At 45.9% G+C, this 21131-nt stretch overlaps 2 protein-coding genes across 2 annotated transcripts in view; one reads left to right on the top strand and one right to left on the bottom strand.

Annotated features, from left to right (window-relative positions):
• The window catches only part of LOC117897678, a 40026-nt gene extending 22101 nt beyond the window's left edge, over positions 1–17925 (top strand). The window contains exons 6-9 of the mRNA XM_034806689.1: positions 21–246; positions 457–676; positions 11597–11994; positions 13431–17925. Of these exons, the coding sequence (XP_034662580.1) occupies positions 21–246; positions 457–676; positions 11597–11994; positions 13431–13606 (1020 nt within the window). The 3' untranslated portion in view covers positions 13607–17925. The remainder of the gene's footprint in view (positions 1–20; positions 247–456; positions 677–11596; positions 11995–13430) is intronic.
• LOC117898547 lies at positions 4987–5963 on the bottom strand. Its single transcript, XM_034808025.1, has 2 exons — positions 5949–5963; positions 4987–5877 (listed from the first exon to the last, which is right to left on the bottom strand). The coding sequence occupies exons 1-2, from the start codon at positions 5961–5963 to the stop codon at positions 5044–5046; spliced, it is 849 nt and encodes a 282-aa protein (XP_034663916.1). The 3' UTR covers positions 4987–5043.
• Positions 17926–21131: the final 3206 nt, after the last annotated feature.

Genomic DNA, 21131 nt, shown 5'->3' with positions numbered 1-21131 from the left:
TGCGTCTGTTTTTTCGGCAGGTGGAGGAGAAGTACGTGCGCACTCATCATGTGTTCTCGTTCAACGGCAAGCACCAGCGACGCACGCAGCAGCAGCAGCAGACGCAGCTGAGTCAGCAGCAGCTGCAGCAGCAGTACTATCAGAATCAGTACTACAACCAGTACCATCAGCAGTACCACATCCCAGTGGGCCAATTCATGGACCGCTACGACAAGAGCCTCCGCTGGCCGGCCGGCGCACGTGCGGGTGAGTACAGAGGCAGAGGCAGAGGGTACAGCAATGGTAATCACTTTTTTGGTACCTCTCTGTGTGTGTCGTTATTTGAGTTCCAAATTGTGGAGGGACACAGAAAGAGTCGTCAGATACCAAAAACTGCTGCAGCATTTACGTTAATTAGATTGTTTGATCACTGATGACCTGCTCTTTGTGCACTCTTTTTGTTGTCTGTCTCTGCAGATGAATTTCCGCACTTTGCCGCACACCATCACGAGGGGCACCACCATGGTGGTGGGGGCGGAGGCGGTGCTGGTGGCAGCATTTACAACAATCCGTTTGGCTCGCTGGCCAACTACCATGACGTGGGCGAGTTCCATGAGATACATCAGCGCAACTATGACATCAACAAGAAGAAACTCGAGCTCAAGAAGCAGCAGCAGATGGAGCTGAAGAAGCACAGGTGAGTGTCGAACGGAGGGGCGGGCGGAGCGGAGCCCATTAATCACGTAACCTGACCCCTAACGGCATTATCCCAACCGGAGACCGCGCTCCGAACCATATTTATGAGCTACACAAATTAAAAAGCTTGCAACTTTCAGCCACGAGCAAAGCTCAGCAGCTCCTTCCCCCTCAGTTCCTGGAAGGACTAGAAAGGAATGTGAAAAGTTTTGCCCTGCTAGACAAGCTGCTCAGTGGCAGTGGCAGTGCCCAGCGCAAACTTTTCATATTCTTATCAATTTCGCAGGTTGCGTGTGTGGCGTGTTTATTAAAGTTTTCTTATCTATGGTCTGAAAGGATTTTGCACCGCTAAGGCCAACGGCCCTGTTGGCACATTGTTGGGTCTGCTGGCTTGGAGCTGGTTGGAGCTGGTTGTGGTTGTGGCTGTCTGACTTCTTCGTCTTCCTTTGCTTTTTGTTGTGCAGCGCATAAATAAATTCTGTGGCACGGCACCCCGTTTCCCGTTCCGTGACGGTCTTCCAAATCTTCACGTGGCGCGATTGGATGTGAAACGTAAATGAACGCAATAAATTATTTACGTTCACCTGTGATATTAAAAATCAAGCACACAAACTTTTCCAATATAACAACTTTTGGCTGCAAGTGTGTATGCCAGGGGATGAAGGCGAGTGGGCGTGGTGTCAGTTTAATGAAAGCCACAAGTCGCTGCGAGTTTCCACGAAGTGGCTGCTGGCTGCTTCTTTGAAGTTGCCTGGTAGCGCCTGATATTGCACACACGCTGCCAAGTGGCACGTGGCACGAGGCACGTCTCTCACTTTTTGGGGGTATGGTGCGTGGGGAGCTTCACAAAAATACAATGTTCATGGCCCAAATTGCAAGCAGCCTTGGCCCGGTGGGACTACTCGGACTATTGGTCGTTCGGTCCACTATTCCCTGACAGATGATGGACACTCGAAATGTCAAGGCCTCTGCTGGTAATTGGTAAATGAATTTGCCATTTAAGGACTGCCAACAGCTTACTGCCTGCTTCAGCTTTGCCTTTGCATTTGCATAAGCTAAAAAGTTGGGAATTTCTCGAACGCCTCCGCCCTAGAATTCCCAGTTTATGGCCGTAAAAAGTGCCAGCTTCCCATGTGTGTGTGTGTGTGTGGGGGTGTGTGGGGGTGTGTGGGGGTGTGTGGGGGTGTGTGGGTGTGCGGAATAAACCCACTTGGTTAATTTGCCATAAAGTAAAAACCATAATTTACACCCGTGCCATTTCCTTGCCGGGTAATCAGCAGACGCTAATTGCATTTGCCGTAAGCAGAAAACGAGGCAGCAGCTCCGAGTGCACGAGCCAAATGCGAAAATGTTTTATAAATAATTTCCTCACAACTCAGAGGGCCACACTCTTGCACACGTGTGGTATCGTACGAGGGAGTGGCTGAGGGGATGAACTGAAGAACTAATTTCGCTGAAAACCAAATGGCAATATGAAATAAATTATATGCAAAAAGTGCAGAGGGAATACGAGCCACAAGCCAGAGAACCAGAAAATCGCAGAAGATGTGTACTACACATCGGAAGGATTTGTGCGGAGTTGTGCAATAAATAAGATTAAATCGTTAACCTGCTGGAAAAGCCATTATATTTTTTTTTTTACCCAGACAGACACCTGTAGACGGCTTCGGTTATGGGTTTATGTGGGCGTGATTTCACACTCGCCCTTAACTGAGAAACTGGAGAAACCTTTGTGCCATAAAAGCATGTGAAAAAGAGTTGCATATTTTAATGCAGCATGCAGCAGTCTGGCGTAAACTCTGGGCAAAAATGGATACCCATAAAGTGCACATGCAATAAAAACAGTACAAAAATGGGAAGAGCAGATATCGAAGCTCTATATACCCTGACAGATCTAAAGTTTCCATGAAAGTTGTACAATGAAATAGTTGTCCGATCGTGCAGTCTGGCAGCACATTGTTATTCCTTCCAGTTGGAATAAGATCATATGCTATCTGCCTTGCAAACACCTGCCAAAAGTGAGTATACCCTTTGCTCTATGGCAACAGCAACAATTACAAGGACGAGCAGCAAAAACAAAAGTGGCGAGGGGGCGGCGGCAGTGGCAGTAACAGGCAGGGCAGCAGGCAGCAGCGGGCAGGGCAGCATTTATGTGCATGCCAATGTGCATAAATTCCCTTGCATGTGCCTGTGTGTGTGTCTGTGTGTGAGGGTGTTTATTCATGGGTGAGAGTGTGGGTGGTTGGCTTGGGCTGCTCGGCCGTCCAGGCGTGGAATAAACTGCGCTGTTTATTAAGTTTATGCCTTATGCGCCTCTCGAATGTGGGTGGCCGGGTGGTTCGGTGTCGCCTCGCGATGTGCTGTGCGCCTGACTGGTGACTGGTGGCATGGCGAAAATATTCATGTTATTTTATGCAAATGCAATGCTAATGTCAAGCCCACCGCCAGACAAAAGCCACGCCTTGGGTCAGGCACTGCACTGCCTACGCCCACCGCAAGATTTATTGCCCAGCAATGGGGCAACAGCATAAAATATTGAGTATACGCTGAGCGCCGTGTGCCTTGTGTGTGTGGGATATGAGCCATGCAAAGTAATTAACCGCTTAACATGATTAGTGACGACTTGGGATGCCGACAAACAGGCATCGTCGAGTGCCACTCAAAAGCCGGAACATCAAAATGCTTTCATACTCTCATTGCCGCATTGTGAAGCTGAATACTTGCACAACAATTCGTTATTGTTGGTTGCTCGCTCTCTCTGTCTCTGGCTCTGGGAGAGCAGCTTGAAATTACTTAAAGAGTGCAGCATGAAAAGCACAAAAAACAAAAGAAGAGCTACAGCCATGAGGCAGGGCAACAAAAGCAAACAGCAGACGTTCTTCCATGGTTATAAAGGGCATAACACGTAGCTTTGGATGAACACTTGCCGGGGGAATGAACAACGAGCAGAAGATACAGGAATAGGTACCAAAGGATACCGAGCACAGGCCCGACCCGGGCAAGGACATGGGCCGGGGAATGGCGCATTTCATGCAGTCAAAAAGTAGTTTACACGTTGTTGCACAATTTATGTTTGTGCAACACGTAAGGCCTTTTGTGGCAGAGGCTCAGCTGTGCAGGCCAGCCAGAGCACAGCTGAAGCCAAGCGTTGTGCCAGGTTTGAAGGTCTGTTTCTACTTTTGCTTCTGTGGAATGGGAAGTGTCGGTGTCTAGCTTGGCTGACTACTGCCTTTTATTCCGGCCGTTTGCCTGCCCCTTACACACTTCCTTTGTGCCGAACGGGTAGTCCACACACACACACACCCACGAGATCCGAAAAGCAATCCAAAAAGCCAGCAAACGGCAAGCTAACTCGGCCACAGGAAACTCCTCTTTAATAGGTGTTGTGGCTGTGGCATGCCCACTCCTGCTACCTCAACGTCTGTTCAAATGGAGGTTAAGCAGTCCCCGTTGAGTAGTGGAGCTGCCACTCGTAGATTGCACTTTGTTCATAATGAAATTCCTATTAAAAGTAAATTTCTAAATTATTTTGAGAGATGTCTGGGTGAGTACTTAAACAGCAACTGTTCCGGCGAAGGACTTAAGCACTTTCGCCAAATAATTCTCAGGCATCCACTGCTCGAGGAAGAAATTCCCAAGCTCAAACAAAGGCAGATCCAGAGCCGGAGCGCCCCCAAATGCAGCTGGTAATTTTCATTTAATTTTCAGTGTGGGTTTCCTTCATTCTTCGCTGCTTCCTCTACCCCCAGTCCTGCCCAAATTGCCACTGACTTGACCCTCAAAAGGGCGGCCATTAAATGTCGCGACTCTGGTCGGGTATTTGCAGCGCCAGAAATTGGCTGGCCGTGTGGCTGCGGCGGTAATTAGCTGCTTTGCTGGCCCTGATCGCGTGTGTGGCGGTAATCCTTTAAGGCGGGTCAACGGTGGCCAACGTTGACGTGGCATAAACCGCGGCAATAATAGTGCAGGGCTCCGGGGTTCCAGGGTTCGAGGGGACAACGAAGTGGACAAGGCCAGCTGCTCGGACGCCGACACTGGGCCACTCGGATAAGGGACCGACCGACCGGTCACTTAAATTTACGGCAACTTTTAAACGCGTCCAATGCCAATGCGCTTTTAGTTTTAATTGCAAGCTGAGGGCGGACTCGGAGTCGGGGCAGAAAGTCTGAGTAAGTGGCTCGTCGATAGCGCTACAAGACGTCGAAATGGCGTGCCCCATTAATCTCAACGCGAACAGCAACAAGAGCCGCAACAAGGATAAGAACAGGCGCACACATTAAAATTAAATTTCTATTTTATAACGAAGGGGGCTGGGAGGGTACTCCACAATTTGGCTAATTTGTTAATAAGGCTAGAGACTTGTGGCAACTATTTGACCTTGTTCACAGGCAAGTAAGTGGCCTGAGGCGCGGCCGCCGCGGGTGGGATGTAGGCTGCGGATGGGGCCTCCAGCTCAGCGCCAATGTTCGACACACTGCCAGACGAGGCGACATTGATATTGGAGGCACGACGCTCATCCACCAGCTGCACTTGCTGCTGTTGGTGTTGCTGCTGCTGCTGTTGCTGTTGTTGGAACTGCTGCTGGCGCTTGGAGGTAAAGTCCAGCACGGGGGCAACGCCTCCATTGTGAGAGGCAGAGGAGCCACCGAGGCGCTCGTACTCCTGCTGGATGGTGCGCTGGGCATTCAGAGCATCCTCCGGCGTGCGGTACTTGACAAAGTGCACCTCGGGCTTGCTGGCACTGACATGGTTCAGGTTCTGCAGCTGGTTGGCCAGGCTGGAGAGGTCGCCCTGCTTGGTCAGCACATAGATGGCGGTCTGCTGCTCGGCTGCCTGCTTGGCCAGCTGCAGGGCGGCGTTCTCCAGGCCCTTGTTCTCGGGGGCACGAATGAAGACCACGCGCAGGTTCTTCTTCAGCGAAGCGGCCAAATCACTGACGCTCTTGTTGTCCTCAAAGTCAGCCTCTGGGGCGGTGTAGGTGAAGAATTCCTTGTTGAAGTCGGTGTTTACGGGTGCGTACTCATTCGAGTAGCCCACAGAGGAGCCCAGCGATCCGGCAGACAGAGAGCCGCCAGAAAGGGAACCCCCCGAAAGGGAGCCACCAGAGAATGAGCCGCCAGACGTGCCACTCTGTCCGGTTCCGTAGTTGTAGCCGCCCACATCGGCACGCACAGCCGCTGCTGCTGCCAAGAAGGACAGAACCTGGCAAAAGAAATCCAATCCAATGTTTAATCCAATTGATTGCTGCTCCGACCCAACTCAATTTCACTTACGATTAATCCACGCATTTTGTATCGGTGTTCGCCAAACTCTTTTTCGCTGCTAAAGGCTGTCAACGCGTTGGTGGGCACGCCTCGAGGTGTTAACGGATAATGCTGTGACCCCTCCGTTCGATGGGCGTTTTTATAGCCCAGCCCAAAGAGAGGCCAAGAAGAGATGCGGCTGGGGCTTTAGCTGTAGCCATTGCCGTTGTCTTGTCTCGATTATCCGCCTCAGCCACACTGAACCGCAAACCGTTGCAAGTGACGCAAAATGTTAAACGGACCAACTGTATCCGCCAGCGAATTAGTTTTGCATAAATTGAAAGCGTATTGCCAATTTCTCTGAATGAAATGCAAATGCAAAGTGGAGCTGATACTGATGAGGCTGGACATCGATAGGCCAAACACATCAGCGTTCCAATGGAGCAATTCCAAATGATTTGCATAGCTGGCTGTTTTGTGGATACGTAATTAATTAATTACCAACATTACAGAGCAAAGAAGAAAGAGCAGAAAAACGCAGCCCAAATAGAAAAACAAAACAAAACAAAAATAAATAAATCAATTACAATGTCAACAGCACAGCCATCGGAGCCCATTCATTCATTCATCCATCCAACCAGATATAATTCTGGGAATGATTTGCAAAACTCAAAAATAATTAATGCGGGCAGTGGAAACTGGCTACAGCGGACCACCAATCATGTTCCCCTCTGGCTGGCCACTGTACAAAATCGATGACTGTTCGAATCTGTTTCGTAAAAGCAAGAGCTACAATACCCAACACACATGTGGGCACAAAAAGACCTATTTATGCAAATTAGATAGCGTCGCATCGCTTGCGGCATTTATGGTTTAGGGTTTCGCTTCTTCTTTTTTTGTTTGGTTATTTGGCTTGTTGTTTGCATATTATTGAAGCATTTATGATAACATTTATTGTGGCTGATGAGATATGACTGATTTATTCCATTTCATTACACAATTTGATGTCGCCAAGTGAGAGAACTCTCCTCTATACCGTGGTGTACAAATCGATTTTAAATTATATTTTTGGAGAAGAAATTAGCTAATTGATGGATTGAAAGAGCTCTTATACAGCTTTATATTTTATTAGTTTTTTATTTAATTTGTATTTGCATACGAGAATATTTGCTGTAAGACTGCACGATCCTTCGGCTAAAAATTTGGCCATTGCTACATCCAAATATTAATTTTTTCGAATTAAATAATTTAATTGAATATATTTTATTTGAATCCACGAAGCGGATTTAGATGTCGATATTGCGCGAGCCAAAGATACCTCAAACAGTAATTCTACATTAGGTATACATACATTTTACACGTTACACGAATCTACACAGCCGATCTACGGTGGCGCCACTCGTGTGATACAAATGTCGCCGTATGTAAAATATGTATAAAGTGAATGTCAAACTGTAAGTACTGTTAAACTGCTGTGCATACGCCAGCGGCATTCAACTTAAGTTCTCTGACAGGATGGTTCGTTTTGTCTTTTGCCTGGAAGCGCTTGCTGCCAATAGAAATGCAATCAAGTTAATTACGGAAATATGCATTTTTCAAGTCAAACATGAACATGCAACTCAACTGAACTCTCTGTGATTGACGATAAATGGCCAATTACGGCAATTACCCGGTTCATGGCCCCGCGGGTGCAACTTCAATGTCTGCCTGTCGCGTGCAACATGTGCAAAGAGATTGCTAGAGAGAGTGAGAGAGGGAGAGAGGGAGAGTTGGTGTGGGAATACCAAAATATGTACAGAGCATTTTAGAATAATTCGATTTAAAGTTAATTTATCAAATTGTTGCTACTAATTGGTTGTGTTAAATGATGGAATTCTTGCATAATGAACAGCATTTTCCGCTTTGTTTGACCTCACACAGTCTACCTCTAATTAGTTGCATGCCCCATCTGCGCGTGGTCGGACTGACACGCATGCAATTAATACACTTCTAAATGAGGTTTGCCAAGGGCAACACACAAACACAACTGACTCGCACGCGAAATGTCCGATTCAAATGCATTTACATCACAATACCAAACAACTCGCGCGTCCTGTCTCATGTCTCTCTCTCTCTCCTTCACTGACTCTGGCATTTTTGGACTTGTACACAGGTACAGGTACGAGTACCTGCCATAGTGCCAGGAAGCGTAGCGTAACGTGGAGGCATGGCCAGGAGTTGTGGCACTTTATAGTGCATAAATTATTCAATGGGCCGCATGCCACAGCGAGGCAGAGACGACAAAAGGAACTTCACTGTCAGTTATAATTTCACACGCGTTGCCGTTGTCAGTTGCTGTTGTTTTCTTTGTTGTGGCTGTGTCGGTGTGGCTGTTTGTGTGCTGTTGTTACGATACGCTACGCCACACGATGCGACGCGTCTAACCCAGTTTTAAAGCCATTTCGTGGCACACTTTTGTGCGCGCGCATCCGATCCCAGAGATACATATTGTACTTGCTAGGGTCGACACTGACTTTGGCCTGGTTACCGTACTCGTTACCCGTTCCCGTTCCCGTTCCCGATGACGAAACATTTTACACCCCTGAATAGTTAATACAAATTAGCTGGCCCCAGGCAATTACTTTCCAGCGAAATTTGCATGCGTTGTGCCATATAATTTACCAGAGACGGCGATAGTCAGCTCAAGAGTCAGGGCCCTGCTCTTGGCCCCCTCTGGCTAAGCTTTGATTTTGGCCAACTGTTTTGGGCTTTTGAAAAGTTAACCTAGCAAAAAGTTAAACTGGTAATCTGTGTGCTCTGTTTTTGCTGTTGTTTCGAGTTGCTGCTGCCAAGTTGTGGTTCGCCCAAGTTCCGGCTTCCGATTCCAAGACCTCTTTTTGTGCATAGCCGCATAAGAAATTCATGGTCCTGCACGCAGCCTTTGCGCCCACCTAAAATGCTTTGCTTGTTCCTGCTAAGTGGACCGACAGAATGTGCTCTGTCCTCTGTACAAATATTGGAAATATATTTCGGGCTCTGTGGCTCTGCCGTGTCCATCACAAATGACTAAAAGGTTTTGCTGCCTTTGGCTCGTTTGTTGGCGTCTCGCAGCTAAATTAGGTTGCGGTTTTTGCTGTTTTTGCTGTGGCCCAGAGACACATAAATATGCCACTCCAGAGAGACAGCGCGGAGCACCAGCAGCAGCCGTGGGAGCAACCCCGAATGAAACTACATGACTTATCAATTAATTAAGCGAATTTCTCAAATTATCACCCTGGGCCCGGTCGCCCCAAAGGCTGTTTTGCATGTCAGTGGAGAGTTAAGACATTTGGCAGTTTCTTTTCCTCAGTTGAGTGGAATTTAAAGTGTCATGCCAGACAGCAGTTTCATAACTTGGGCACACACTGCCACGACTTGAATATTCCACGACTGTACTGTACTCTGTGTGTACACCGGGGGCCGCATTTCCGTCTGATTTGAATTGCTTGGCAAGTTTGTTATGTTTTGAACTTGAGCTTCCTGCCACGGGTGCTGATGCTGTTGTTTCTTGCTGCTCGCTGCCCCCTTCCTGTCGCTTCTCTGCCGTTGTTGTCGCTACCGGTGCTGGTGCTGGCTCTTCCTGCGAAAAGTGCGCTGCATAAGGAATTTTATTAAGACAACTGTAGCAACAGCAGCAGCAGCAGCATCAGCAGCAGTAACATCAACAGTAACAAGAGCTCCACGTTGATGATGCTGAGACTGGGACAGGGGCAGAGACTGGTGCTGCAGCTGGTGCCGCTGCCTTGGTTGTTGCTGTCATCAGCCAGCGTCGAGGAGCCAGAGCTGTCGAAGGCTTATGCGGATGATGTGCATTTGCTTTGAGTTTTGCCCAGCATTTGTTTGCTCCCTTAGTTTAACTGGCTTACTGCTGCCTCGAGCTGTCGGTTACTCCGCCACGCAGCTACGCTACAGTTACCGAGCTACCGGCTATCTCTTCGTTATTATTGGTACTCGTACTGCCACTCGTATCCGTACTGTTGCTGTTGCTTAAGTTTTGCCCAAGCTGCTGCTCCTGCTGTTGTTTGCTTTTCGTGCGTGCCAGAGTTCTGCAATGAATACCCTATAAGTGTGTTCGAGGCATTCATGGCCTGTAAGCCACAGTTGCAGCAACTTTAACAGCAATTCAAATCCTTTTTTATTTGAGAACCTTAAGGAATGCATAATGTAAATCGATTTTTGTGTGTGCTCTTTATGATTATGCGAATTCCCATCGTTCACCATATTGCTGGCAGCGCATCCGTGTGCCGTTATATGCTTTCACAATTTGCATGACATTTTCCCCATCTCGTCTCTGGTTAGCAAGTGCTCTCCGAACACAGAGGAAGCAGACACCCTCTTGGCATACACCCTCACACTCACACACATTGCCCAAAGATTGAACGAGCAGCAAGCTTTCGCACACAAAAGCAACTTTTTGCTGACACCTTGCTTTATCTCCAGGAGTCCTCCTTGCGGCATCCGTTGCCTTAGTTCATTCCGCTCTTAGCTCTCCCGTTGCTTACGCTGTTGCCTCTGATGCTGCACTTTAAGCCAAATAATATTTAAATATAATTTGGCTAAAATTCTATGCCATTTACTTTCCAATTTGCATAAGCAGGCAAGTCTGACACACACAGAGCCAGACCTAATGCCAGCGAGAACGGAAGACCAGAGCGAAGTGATATGCAAATGAAATAATTGTTTAAATGTGACGGAAGTAAGCTCTGCCCTGCCCCGCAAATGGCATTCGAAAACGAGTTTGCCACAAAATCTAATGCTGTGTGCTGATGGGCCGTAAAGTGGGGGATTCGGGCCATAAACTAACACAGCTGACAATTGGTTTTGGCAGCACATTCGATGCATTAAACTTTATGGTATTCACATTATTTGCTCAAGTGTCTGGGCACGCACGTCGCACGGGGAACGGCACCCAGGTGAATGTGTGTGCGTGAGTTTGCTCAGGTAATTTCGCTGTCATTTTGCATTTGTAATAAAGCAACATGTCGCCACACACACACCCACACATCGTCAGAGCACCGCTGTGGCAGCCTAAACCCAGCGAAGCCCAAGGTAATTACAGGGAAGGAGATCAGTCTCTCGCTCTCTCCTCGTGCCCCAGCCAGCGGAACTGAACCGAGTTCATTTGTATGCCGTTCAGGTCTCTTATCAAATATGAAGCAAAGTCGTAAAAGCTAATTAGAGTTGGAATGTCTGTGTGTGGGACGCAGAAGCTGCTGCCGCCTGAATAATTCAAACTAATCGGCCAGTAATGCAGGCGAGCCCTTAGAAAGCACGCCCATTGAGCGGCAAAAGTTTAATTCAAATGATCAATAACCAAACACACACACACACGATGCTCTTCGCTTCCATGGCAACTTGTTTGAACTGAAGAAAAGATTTGTATTTGTGTGAAACTCGCTCGAGTATCAATTATTCTCGGGGTCTCTGCTGGAAATTATGACAGCTCGCATCTCCATTCGACTGGGATTCGTTGTGCAGATGTGCGTGCCTCGAATGTGCTCTTATTTTGCCTGTTATTTTGCTTTTCACGTTGCCACACATCAATCATAAAATGCAAATATTTACGATTTTATTTGTGTGCAAATTGCCGACCCACGACCATTAAACCGAGGCTCTAACTTTCCACACTCAATCGAATGCCTCCCCTTTTTTTATTGCAGGAACAGCAGCAGCCGCAAGTATCGGCGGCACATCAACGAGAACGCCCTCGGCATCATCCGGAGCACCCTGAACAGCGGCGGCTTTGGCCCCCAGGCGCCCAACATTGCCAAAGAGCTGGGCATACCCTCGAATTCGGGGCCCATGAATCAGCTGGCGGCCGGCTACCAGCGTCCGCTCTCCCATCCGGGCGGCGGCAGTGGCGTCGCGGCAGCCGCAGCGGCTGTCACAGCAGCCCAGCAGGAGAAGGGCATGTTCAGCATCAGTCAGCTGAACCTGGAGCTCACCGACGAGCATGTGGGCAGCAATGGGCGCATGGAGATCACCTGCCTGTCGACGATACCAGCGACTGTGGGCCAGGGCGAACAGTATGCCGACTACAAAACGTATTCCGTAAAAGGTGAGTGGTGGCGCATCGCAACACAACGCGGCGTACGCGTGATTCGCATGAATTGTGCATGTGTGTGGGTGTACACATTCGGTTTATTTATTCTGTAATGTAATGCTATGCAAGCACAATATTTGCTTTGGGCCACACTCTCGCAAAATGACGAGCCGTGAGCTCATCAAAAAGTGCTCGCTCCTCACACGGGGGAGGCACGCGCGACAAAATTATGAAATGTGGGAGAGAATCACGGATGGAATTTTCACAAAATAAATTAGCATGATAATGGGATGTTGCTGTGTGTTAGGGGTACAGCATGTCTGTATATGTATGGTGTGCCTATTGTTATTTCTCGGGCTGTCAGAATGTCTACCGCCAGCTGCCAAGAAATGTTGTAAACAAAAGTCAACTTTGTCTTTTGTCGTTTCGTCTTTTTGGCAGATTTGAAATGTTTTCCTTATTTGCATTGGAGTTGCCGAGCAGCTTTTGGACGGGTTCATGTCCTGTACACCGAGCAAAAAGGGAGAACGCTCGTGGCATTCCCACTTTGTATTGTACTTCCCCAAGTTCAACTAACATTTTCTCCGTGTGTACCGAATGTTCGTTTAATTTCGACTTACGCCCACACCTAGGGTGACAGGGGAGACGGAGGGCAGGACACAAACAGAGGTTAATTTATATATCTGACGACAGTGTTTGCCTACAAGCCGTTGTTAACACTTGCTTCCTCCAGGCCAGTCTCCGAGTCGTTGACTCGACTCGGCCAGTGTTGTAAATTGTCTTGAATTGTACGAAATAATTTACACATTACCAGGCCCATGACTCACAGCGGTCGTTGGTCGTTGGTCGACGGTCGTGGTCCCAGGCGTGGTCTAGCCGGAGGCAACTCCTTTGTCTTTCGACCTCTTTGCCGGTCGAAGTGGCTGCCAAACTGTCACTTGAACCAAGGGGCGTATGCGTGTTATTTATGTTGCGTGAAGTGCGTCATTTATTTCGGCCACTTCGCCGCTGAGAATGCTCCTTCACACTGTAATTGTTTCTTATGCTGCCCTAAGGGGCTGCCATCAGTTGGCTGCCGCTGGTTGCCTTGTTTATGCCAGAACTTTTCAGCGGCTGATCGGCAGAGACCTTTCCCTCCTGTGGCTCCTCACTTGGCTAGTCACTTTCAAGGGCTTTTCAGTGATTTAAATTATTCAGCTTACACGGGGGCGAGCGGCTTTCGCAAATTGATTTGCCTTTTTTTACGGTTTGGGCAATCATCCTGTCAGTCCTCCCCGCCGTAATGGCTTTTAGTCTCTTCAATTAATTTCGCCTGCCAGCCTTGACCGGCAGCTCCAGCTAGCCGGCAAGGACACTGGCATTTCCTTTCACCTGATCCCCGCATTGTTTATCACATTCTAAAGCCCCATAGTATACATTATATTTATCTTCTATTTTCCGTATTTCTGCAGTTGAGGTTGAGCGACAATTGGCCTCCTCCACGTCAACGGCAGCGCCCAGCATCGGTATGGCGGCACTGGGCAACGGCAATGGACACGGGAACGAGACCTCGGCTGGCTCTGTAATGCCACATCTGTGGTCTCTGGCTCAGATTCTGCTACTCATGCTCCTGCCCTTGAGCTACTAGGAGCTACTAGTCTAGGTGCAGCAGCTGCTGGCGAGAAGCAGACCACCGACATACCAAGGCATAGTTACGCCAAAACAAAGAACACCCACATCATCATCATCATCTTCGCCAGCATCAAGGGCAGTAGCGCAAGGAACAGCAGAAGCAGCAGCAGCAGCAGCAGAACTAAGTTGGGTTTTTTTATAAATTGTACACCAAATTTTTAATTTATTTCCACGTGCATGAGCTCGATTGAGCAGGAAAATTAGCACACCACAAAGAAATTAAACCAAGGAAGGGGGAAAGGGCGATGCAGAAATAGTGGATTTATAGGAGAATTTGTAAAATTTTTGTGCTGCTCTCCTTGGAAGCCAATTTAAATAGTTTACTTGTAGATAATTTGAAATTGCCGAGGGGCAACGTGTGTTGATATCCCTTCCCACTGGTCTTTTTTTATATTTTTTGTGTGGCCAAAATGCCAAAGAAAAATGTTTGTAATTAAGTTGCAGTCGGACCGGACTGTTGGACTGGATTGTGTGGGAAATGGTTTGTCCATTTCTCATTCCATTGCAGTCGCAGTTGCCGACGGACATTTTTTGTAGCGCAAAGAAATTTTTGTATAGCTAATTGAACGTAAGTTCGGTGGAAAAGCTCGCCCCATCGGGCAGTCAGCTATTCCAACTGAGCAAAATAAAGTTTTTGTGCTCTTCAAGGTCAGCGCACAGTGGGCTTGGCATTCCACCCAGTGATTTTCCATCGCCGGCCTTGTCAGAAATTTGTGCGAATGCCGCTCCCAACCCCTGAGGGATCCCCATCCAGGCAAACGAAAAACGATTGAAGTAAAGTTTTTAGGCGTTTCCAAGCTAGTTAGTCGCTACGAAGCTTGTACCTAAAATGCATCGCATCATCCAAATGCAACAGCAAACAGATGAACAAATGAACAGAAGTCCCCATCCCCCTGCCCAGAGGCACACAAACAATTTAGCGAAATGAAAGTTATTTTTTATGGTGTTTGTAGCGCTTCGGCTAGTCAAGGATGTGGATGTGGATGTGGATGTGGGTTAGGCCACTGAGGGTTAGGCTAGGATTAAGGCAAATTGAATTTAAGCGCCAGCCACATTCCACTTAAATACGAGTACACGGAGTACCCTCCCTCCCCAGAAAAGAAACCCAGAGAAAATTAAACGTTTAAATGTAAAATAATTAGACAGTTAAACCAAGAAGCTTACAAAAACAATCAGTGTTGAAAACATTTTGAGAAAACCAAAACAAAAACAAAAAACGAAACGAAACGAAACAAAGAACACGAAACACAAGACACAAGAAAATGGCGTCGCAATGGGCGCGTCTGTGGCGCGTGGCGCTGGGTGAACCCTCGAAAAGGGTCAACTCCGAATGGGTTGGACCGACAGGGTTAATGGGTTTCCCCGGGGCAGAACCAGAACCAGACCCATACCATCGCCGCAACACATTACGACGCTTATTTATTTAGAAGTATATTCATTTGGTCCTTCGTTCTCGTTTCGTTGTGTGTGTATAAATGGTTATCGTTGCAATGGATCGTTTAGAGAGTAGTTAGGAAAATATTTGCCATTGCAATTAATTGTGTTTGTAAACGTTTTCGTTACGTATTGTTTTTTTAGTTGTTGGATCCTAGGCGCTCGTACTTGAGAGCAAGTGCGGATGCATTACGTGTATGTATGTATATTTAGGAGAACCTCTTTCAAACGCGCTTTAAGTGTCTACGTATATTTGCTAGAGAAGAATTTGAAACACATACATGCAACATACATACGAGTAGCATACCAATGTAACTATGTAAAGCAAGAAGATAGCGACCGGTAGCAGAAACGGTAACACGAACCACAAACAACACGGCAAAGTAAATATATGTAAAGCAATTAGCGGACTAGTCTATACCCATACATACTATACCATTTACCATATACCTTATACTATATACGTGTACGTACATATACATACCCTACCTATACATGAGCATCTGTTTTGTGTGTATGTGTGTAATTAGGCTTCTATTTTTGACTTCAAATCGACGGCGAAACGCAACCAAAACCCAAACTAATATTAGTGTATAGAATTTAGCCTGCAGAAGCGTTCTCCTAAGCGAAATCAGCTAAAACCAACCGATTGACAATTACCAATTACCAATTAAATGATTGCAAAACTAAAACCCAAACACTTTTCCCCCCAAAAATCGGTTGTTCAGTGTGACCGGAGCTGTAGTACATAGATCTAATACGAATTCGATTTCGAGTTCGATTTCGAAGTAGTTTCACGTCCATTTGGTGGCGACGGAGGAAGTGAAGGCAGCAACCGGATATTGCTTGAACGAACTACAACAATTTTTTATAAATGAAAATATACTATAGTTATGTCGACGATAACGGTAAACGGTAAACGGTAACGGTAACATCAAGTAAAATAATATTAAACCAAAGAGAATGAAAACAAAACCAAAACCAAAAACAAAACAAACAAAAAACAAAGTTCATATTACATATAAAAAATATGGCTAAAATGTCTTATGCAGGTATTGACGTCTTCCTATGCTACGCTGTCTATTATTAACTGAACAAATGAATTACATTTATAAATTATACATTATGAATAGGTATGCATACAAAGTTTACTGTATGTGAAAAAGAAAAAACAAATGAAAAAAACCAACAAAAAAAAAGAATAAAATATTAACACTTATACACAAAAAAATGATAATGCTTTAAGATCAAATAATGAGTTATTTCTCTTTAAGTTTAGAACTGTTACTTATTTTCCATCATCAAGACTATTCAATTGTGGATAATTTCGCTTGATTTATGTACGATTATCCTGGGAAGTGGTTCCCTGTTTGTTATGGGTTTGAGACTCACTCGTAAATGTTTCCCACCAATCTATAAACAAGTGCAAACACATCTTAACTCTCAGCACCTCATATCGCATCGACACATATACAGTTTGCACCTCCCAGTACCCAGTACCCATCATAACTCACTCCCTACTCAGCACTCTCTCTTATTCCACTTGCAAACATATATGAATGTATCTGTATCTGTCTGTCAAATATGCAAACTGTGCGTTGTTCAGTCGCCTCAGTCCGTTGTCCCAACATCCATACATTGTCTATACATATGTAGCTCTGCATGAATATGCATAATTGGTAATGGGCCAGCTCTCAGCCATGTGACTGCTAATTATTGTATGTGCCATGCAGCAGGCACTCTCTATCCAGCATATAAGTGTGTATTTATGTAAAGAAAAAAAAGCATTCATGTAAGTGTCAAGTGCAAAGGAAACACAAAAAAATGATGATATTTGTAAAGAGCAAACTAACGTACATTAAGTGTCGCAGCAATTCGTAAAACATATCATAAATGTTGTAACATTTTCTCTATAACATGTGTCAGTAACCTAAGAGAGAGCCAAGTGACATTTTTCATGACTAACATATGGCATTTGTCATTTAAATATCGTTTATCCACGCAGCCTCTCTTCCGGGAGCAGGCAATAAAGAAAATTAATGTACATGGATATCACATTACATATATTTGAAACGCTGTGTTTTGATCTGACAAAAATAGTATTACCATGCCAGACAACAACTCGTTTCGTTCGGTCTGTGCCTCACAGTTCCCTACATCATTTCACTCGCATCAAAATCTTCCAGTCGCACATATCATTGCAAGAAATTATACAACAAATATATATTTAAAATATGTATGTATACAAAAAGAGATGACAAAAAGGTGTATAAAAAAAGATATATATATATTTATACATAATTACATACATACATGAATACATACGAGTACATATGTGTATAAACATTTATAAATGAATGCAGACATAATTTATTAATTTTAAACACTTACACCACAGAAAGCTTTAACTTTATCATTTCCATTGTTTGTCGAGCATTAATATATTCCCATGCACATACACATGGGACCTACATACAAACATATTCAATATTGTACGACTTTATTTGACTTAACCTCATTTGTATTGTATAAAAAATATTTTACTGTAAGAAAAGGTCTAGATAAATAGCATAATTCGAGGCTAACACGAGTGCGGATGAAACTGACGAAACAAAAAAGAAAACAAAAACCAATGAGGAAAAAAGACAAAATAAAATTGATAAAATAACGAACACATTTATTTATAGATACAGACATACCAGTACCAGTAACAGTTACAGTTACAACGTGTAATTGTTGAGGAGAACAAAGAAACGCAACCTATGCAGATTATGCGCGACCGGAAGCGTGGAATATTTGTGTGTATAATTGTACTAATACTAACATTTAAATATTAACAAATACGAGTGTACGTACATTGTCAACGCCGAGCAGGAGGTCGGGCGTTTGATTGAGGATTGTGCTGTGTGGAGCACAAACTAAATGTAAAATTTAAATGTAAAAAATACCAAACACCCTAAGAAGAAGAACGAGAACAAGAAAAAAATAAATATAATTACAAACTCAAACCAAAATTATGGCGCCTACTGCTTGGCCAATCTACTACACTGAAGAGATATACAGCATATTAAATATACATACAGAAATACGAGTACGAATATTTGTGGTAAAAAGAGAACGAACTAAAAAATAAATGTTGAAAACAAGAGTCCAAAGGCGTTTCATTTAGGGACAGACCAAAGAACCCAGAACCCCTTAAAGCGGACCCGGCAAACAAAGAGCTGAAGGAGCACACACAAAAATGGCAAATGTGGAATAACACACAACGAAGTGGCAGCCACAGAGAGTGCCACAAAAATCGGGCTGAGTGGGGAGGGGCTCTTCCCTGGGGTGCATGTAGATGCCGGGAGACAGGATTTTGCGGTGAGGGACCGCACAAGTGCGTTAAACAAACTTGCGTAACTTTTTGCTTGACGAATATCCTTTTAATCCTTTTAAATGTGCAGGAAAATTGAAGCAGCAAGAGCTGGAGCTGGAGCCAGGCCGGGATGGGACGTAACTGTTGTCCTGCGAAGTGCGTAAATAAAGGCGGGCCAAGTAAGGACACATAAGGTCAAAAGTCCCAGCAAAATTACCAAAGGGGGCGAACGTAAATGTCCTGCAATAATCAACGAAAGGATAAACTACGAAATAAATGGCGAATCAAGGGTATCATGGCCGTAAAACACATCCGCCTCAGAGCCTGAGCCAGAGCCTGACTGGGGCTGGGGCTGGGGCCACAAACAAAGCCCAAGACACAATGGTCGAGTATTTTCTTTTTCCTTCTTCTCTGTGATGTCTCTCTGCCTCGCCTCGTCACGCCCCTCAACGCCACAAAGGTGCAACGGTCCTGGTTGGCTCATTACGGAATCAAAGCCCTGTACACACACACAAACACTCACAAGAAAGGACATCAGCGTATGGGGGTGTATGGGTGTGTGTGTCTGGTGACAGATGCGCGCTATCGATTGCGAATTCGTGTGGCAAGCAAGCTGAAAGCCAGGCTGTAGGGGGAAGGACAGCCAAACGACAACGTTGCATGGAAATGAGCAATTAACGCCTGGGCATCGTTAGGCCAGACCAATCTGGATATCGACGAATCAACAGATTTTCTGTGGGCCCGTCAAAAGGGTTCTCTGCTGCTACTGATCCCAGTCCTGCTTCTGCTTCTGCTTCTGCTCCTGTCTCTGGCTCTATCTTTGGCTCCTGTGTCCTGTGTCTGTCTTGATTAAGGTATAAATATTAAATCAGCAATGGATGCGGCAGTAGTGGCAGCTGCTCTGCTTCTGCTCCTACTGCTGGCAGTAAGCTGCTGCTGCTGCTCTTGGCCTTTGCTTTTACTGTTAATGAGCCATGGCCATGGCAGCGACGGCAGCGAGGAGGGAGGCAAACAGGATGTGGTTTGTTAAGAGGCTCGTTCGTTGCTTAATTATACATGGCAGCGCCTAAAAGTCGCCTAATTAATATGCAGCAGTCAGCCAGCGGAGAGTGGCACGGTTAATGAGCCGAAACTCCCAGCATGTGTGCCACGAAGTTTCGACAGTCAGTCAAGCGTCTGTTTGGCATGCACACATTGAGATGCCTCAAGGCAGAAAGCAAAAGCAGAAAGCAAAAGCAAAAGCAGAAGCCAGCCGGAGCACTCGTACCACTAGTGCCTTGAGGGCTGCAGAGGATGTTGCCCGAAAATAACTCAATTTTCATTGAGTGGGCCGGCTCGAGTGCTCGCGTACCCGCTCATGGGAAACACCAATAAACACTTTTTGCAACAAATCCGAAACCCAAGCCCCGCAGAAGCAGGCAACCACAGGCAGCAGCAGGGCAGGGAGCAGCGACAGGCGCAGTAAAACTTTTTGACAGCGACAACATGGCGTACAACTGCCAACTGCAAATGCATTTGGATGTGGCCACGGTTGGGGGGCTTTAGTTTGGGCTTCAGCTTGGGCTTCGGGACCCACAGCTCATTGCCACCTGTACCTGTATGGGTGGGTGGTTTAGTTGGGTGTGTGCTGTGGTTGCCAAATTAACAAAAGCGAGCTGCAGTGAGCTACAGCGACTCCCGCCTCCGTACTCCAGAAACTTTGTTGCCTGCAAAGAGGAGACTCGCTGAGAGCAGGGGCCAAAAACAATAGCGACTGCAAAACTGTCTCGAGCACATTTCAATTTGCGCTTATTCCTACCCTACGAAAATTCCTGCCCCACAAAGTTGCCGCCTGCATGCGGACAAAAATGTCAAAATATTTAGTTGTACAACAAAACTTTTGGTGCAGCAGAACGCGAGCGCTTTCAGAAATTGAAAAGAAATATTGGTTAGCCGAAAAGGGCGGACAAGGGGAGGAGAAGAACCAACAGCGGGCGGAACTTTTGCTCTGCGAATTAAATCGAAATAAAAATGTTTGTTGCCTGCTGCCTGCTGCCTGCATGGGGAGCATTGTTTGCTTGCAATTTGCCTCTGTGCCACACTGCCACACCGCAATGGCTGCTGTGTTGTTGGCTCACCGCAGCTGTCGGCTGTTGTGATTGAAAGCGGCACAATACCCGTGCTCCTGTTTGCAAACAGTTCCATAATACCAACGATTTGTATTTGGTTTTTGGTTCTACGCGTGCAAAAAATGGATTTGATTTGGGTTTGTGAGCAAAGATGAAGCCCTGCAAAAAAGAAAACCCACTTGAGCGAGTCTCTGTGCAAAAAACTCAGCCCAAAATCAGGCTATGCTTTTTTTCGCTACTCCAGCAACTGGCTCCGACTCGCATGCGAAACTTCTTTTGGCGCTTGTGCAACGATTTTTTGGCCACTCCATTCTAGTGCCCCATACAATTGTCATTACCGCTTTTTAATACACTTAACGCGAACATATTATGCACCAGGGGTACGCGGTAAATCACATTTATTGTGTTGCAGTTAAACAAATTTACGCGCACCCCAACATGAATTATTTAATATTACTTTGAAAAAAATCATAAAAAGTGTAATATATAATTCTCGCTTGTGCAAACTCTTGTGGGGCGTCTCTCCGTGCCGCCAAAGCGTTTCAACTTTGCGGAAAAAATGTGTGATATGTTTCTGGGTG

The sequence above is a fragment of the Drosophila subobscura genome, chromosome O, assembly GCF_008121235.1.
Source record: "Drosophila subobscura isolate 14011-0131.10 chromosome O, UCBerk_Dsub_1.0, whole genome shotgun sequence".
Classification (NCBI taxonomy): Eukaryota; Metazoa; Arthropoda; class Insecta; order Diptera; family Drosophilidae; genus Drosophila; species Drosophila subobscura.
The sequence above is the reverse complement of the archived record's forward strand: the minus strand, read 5'-3'. Positions and strand labels throughout refer to the sequence as shown.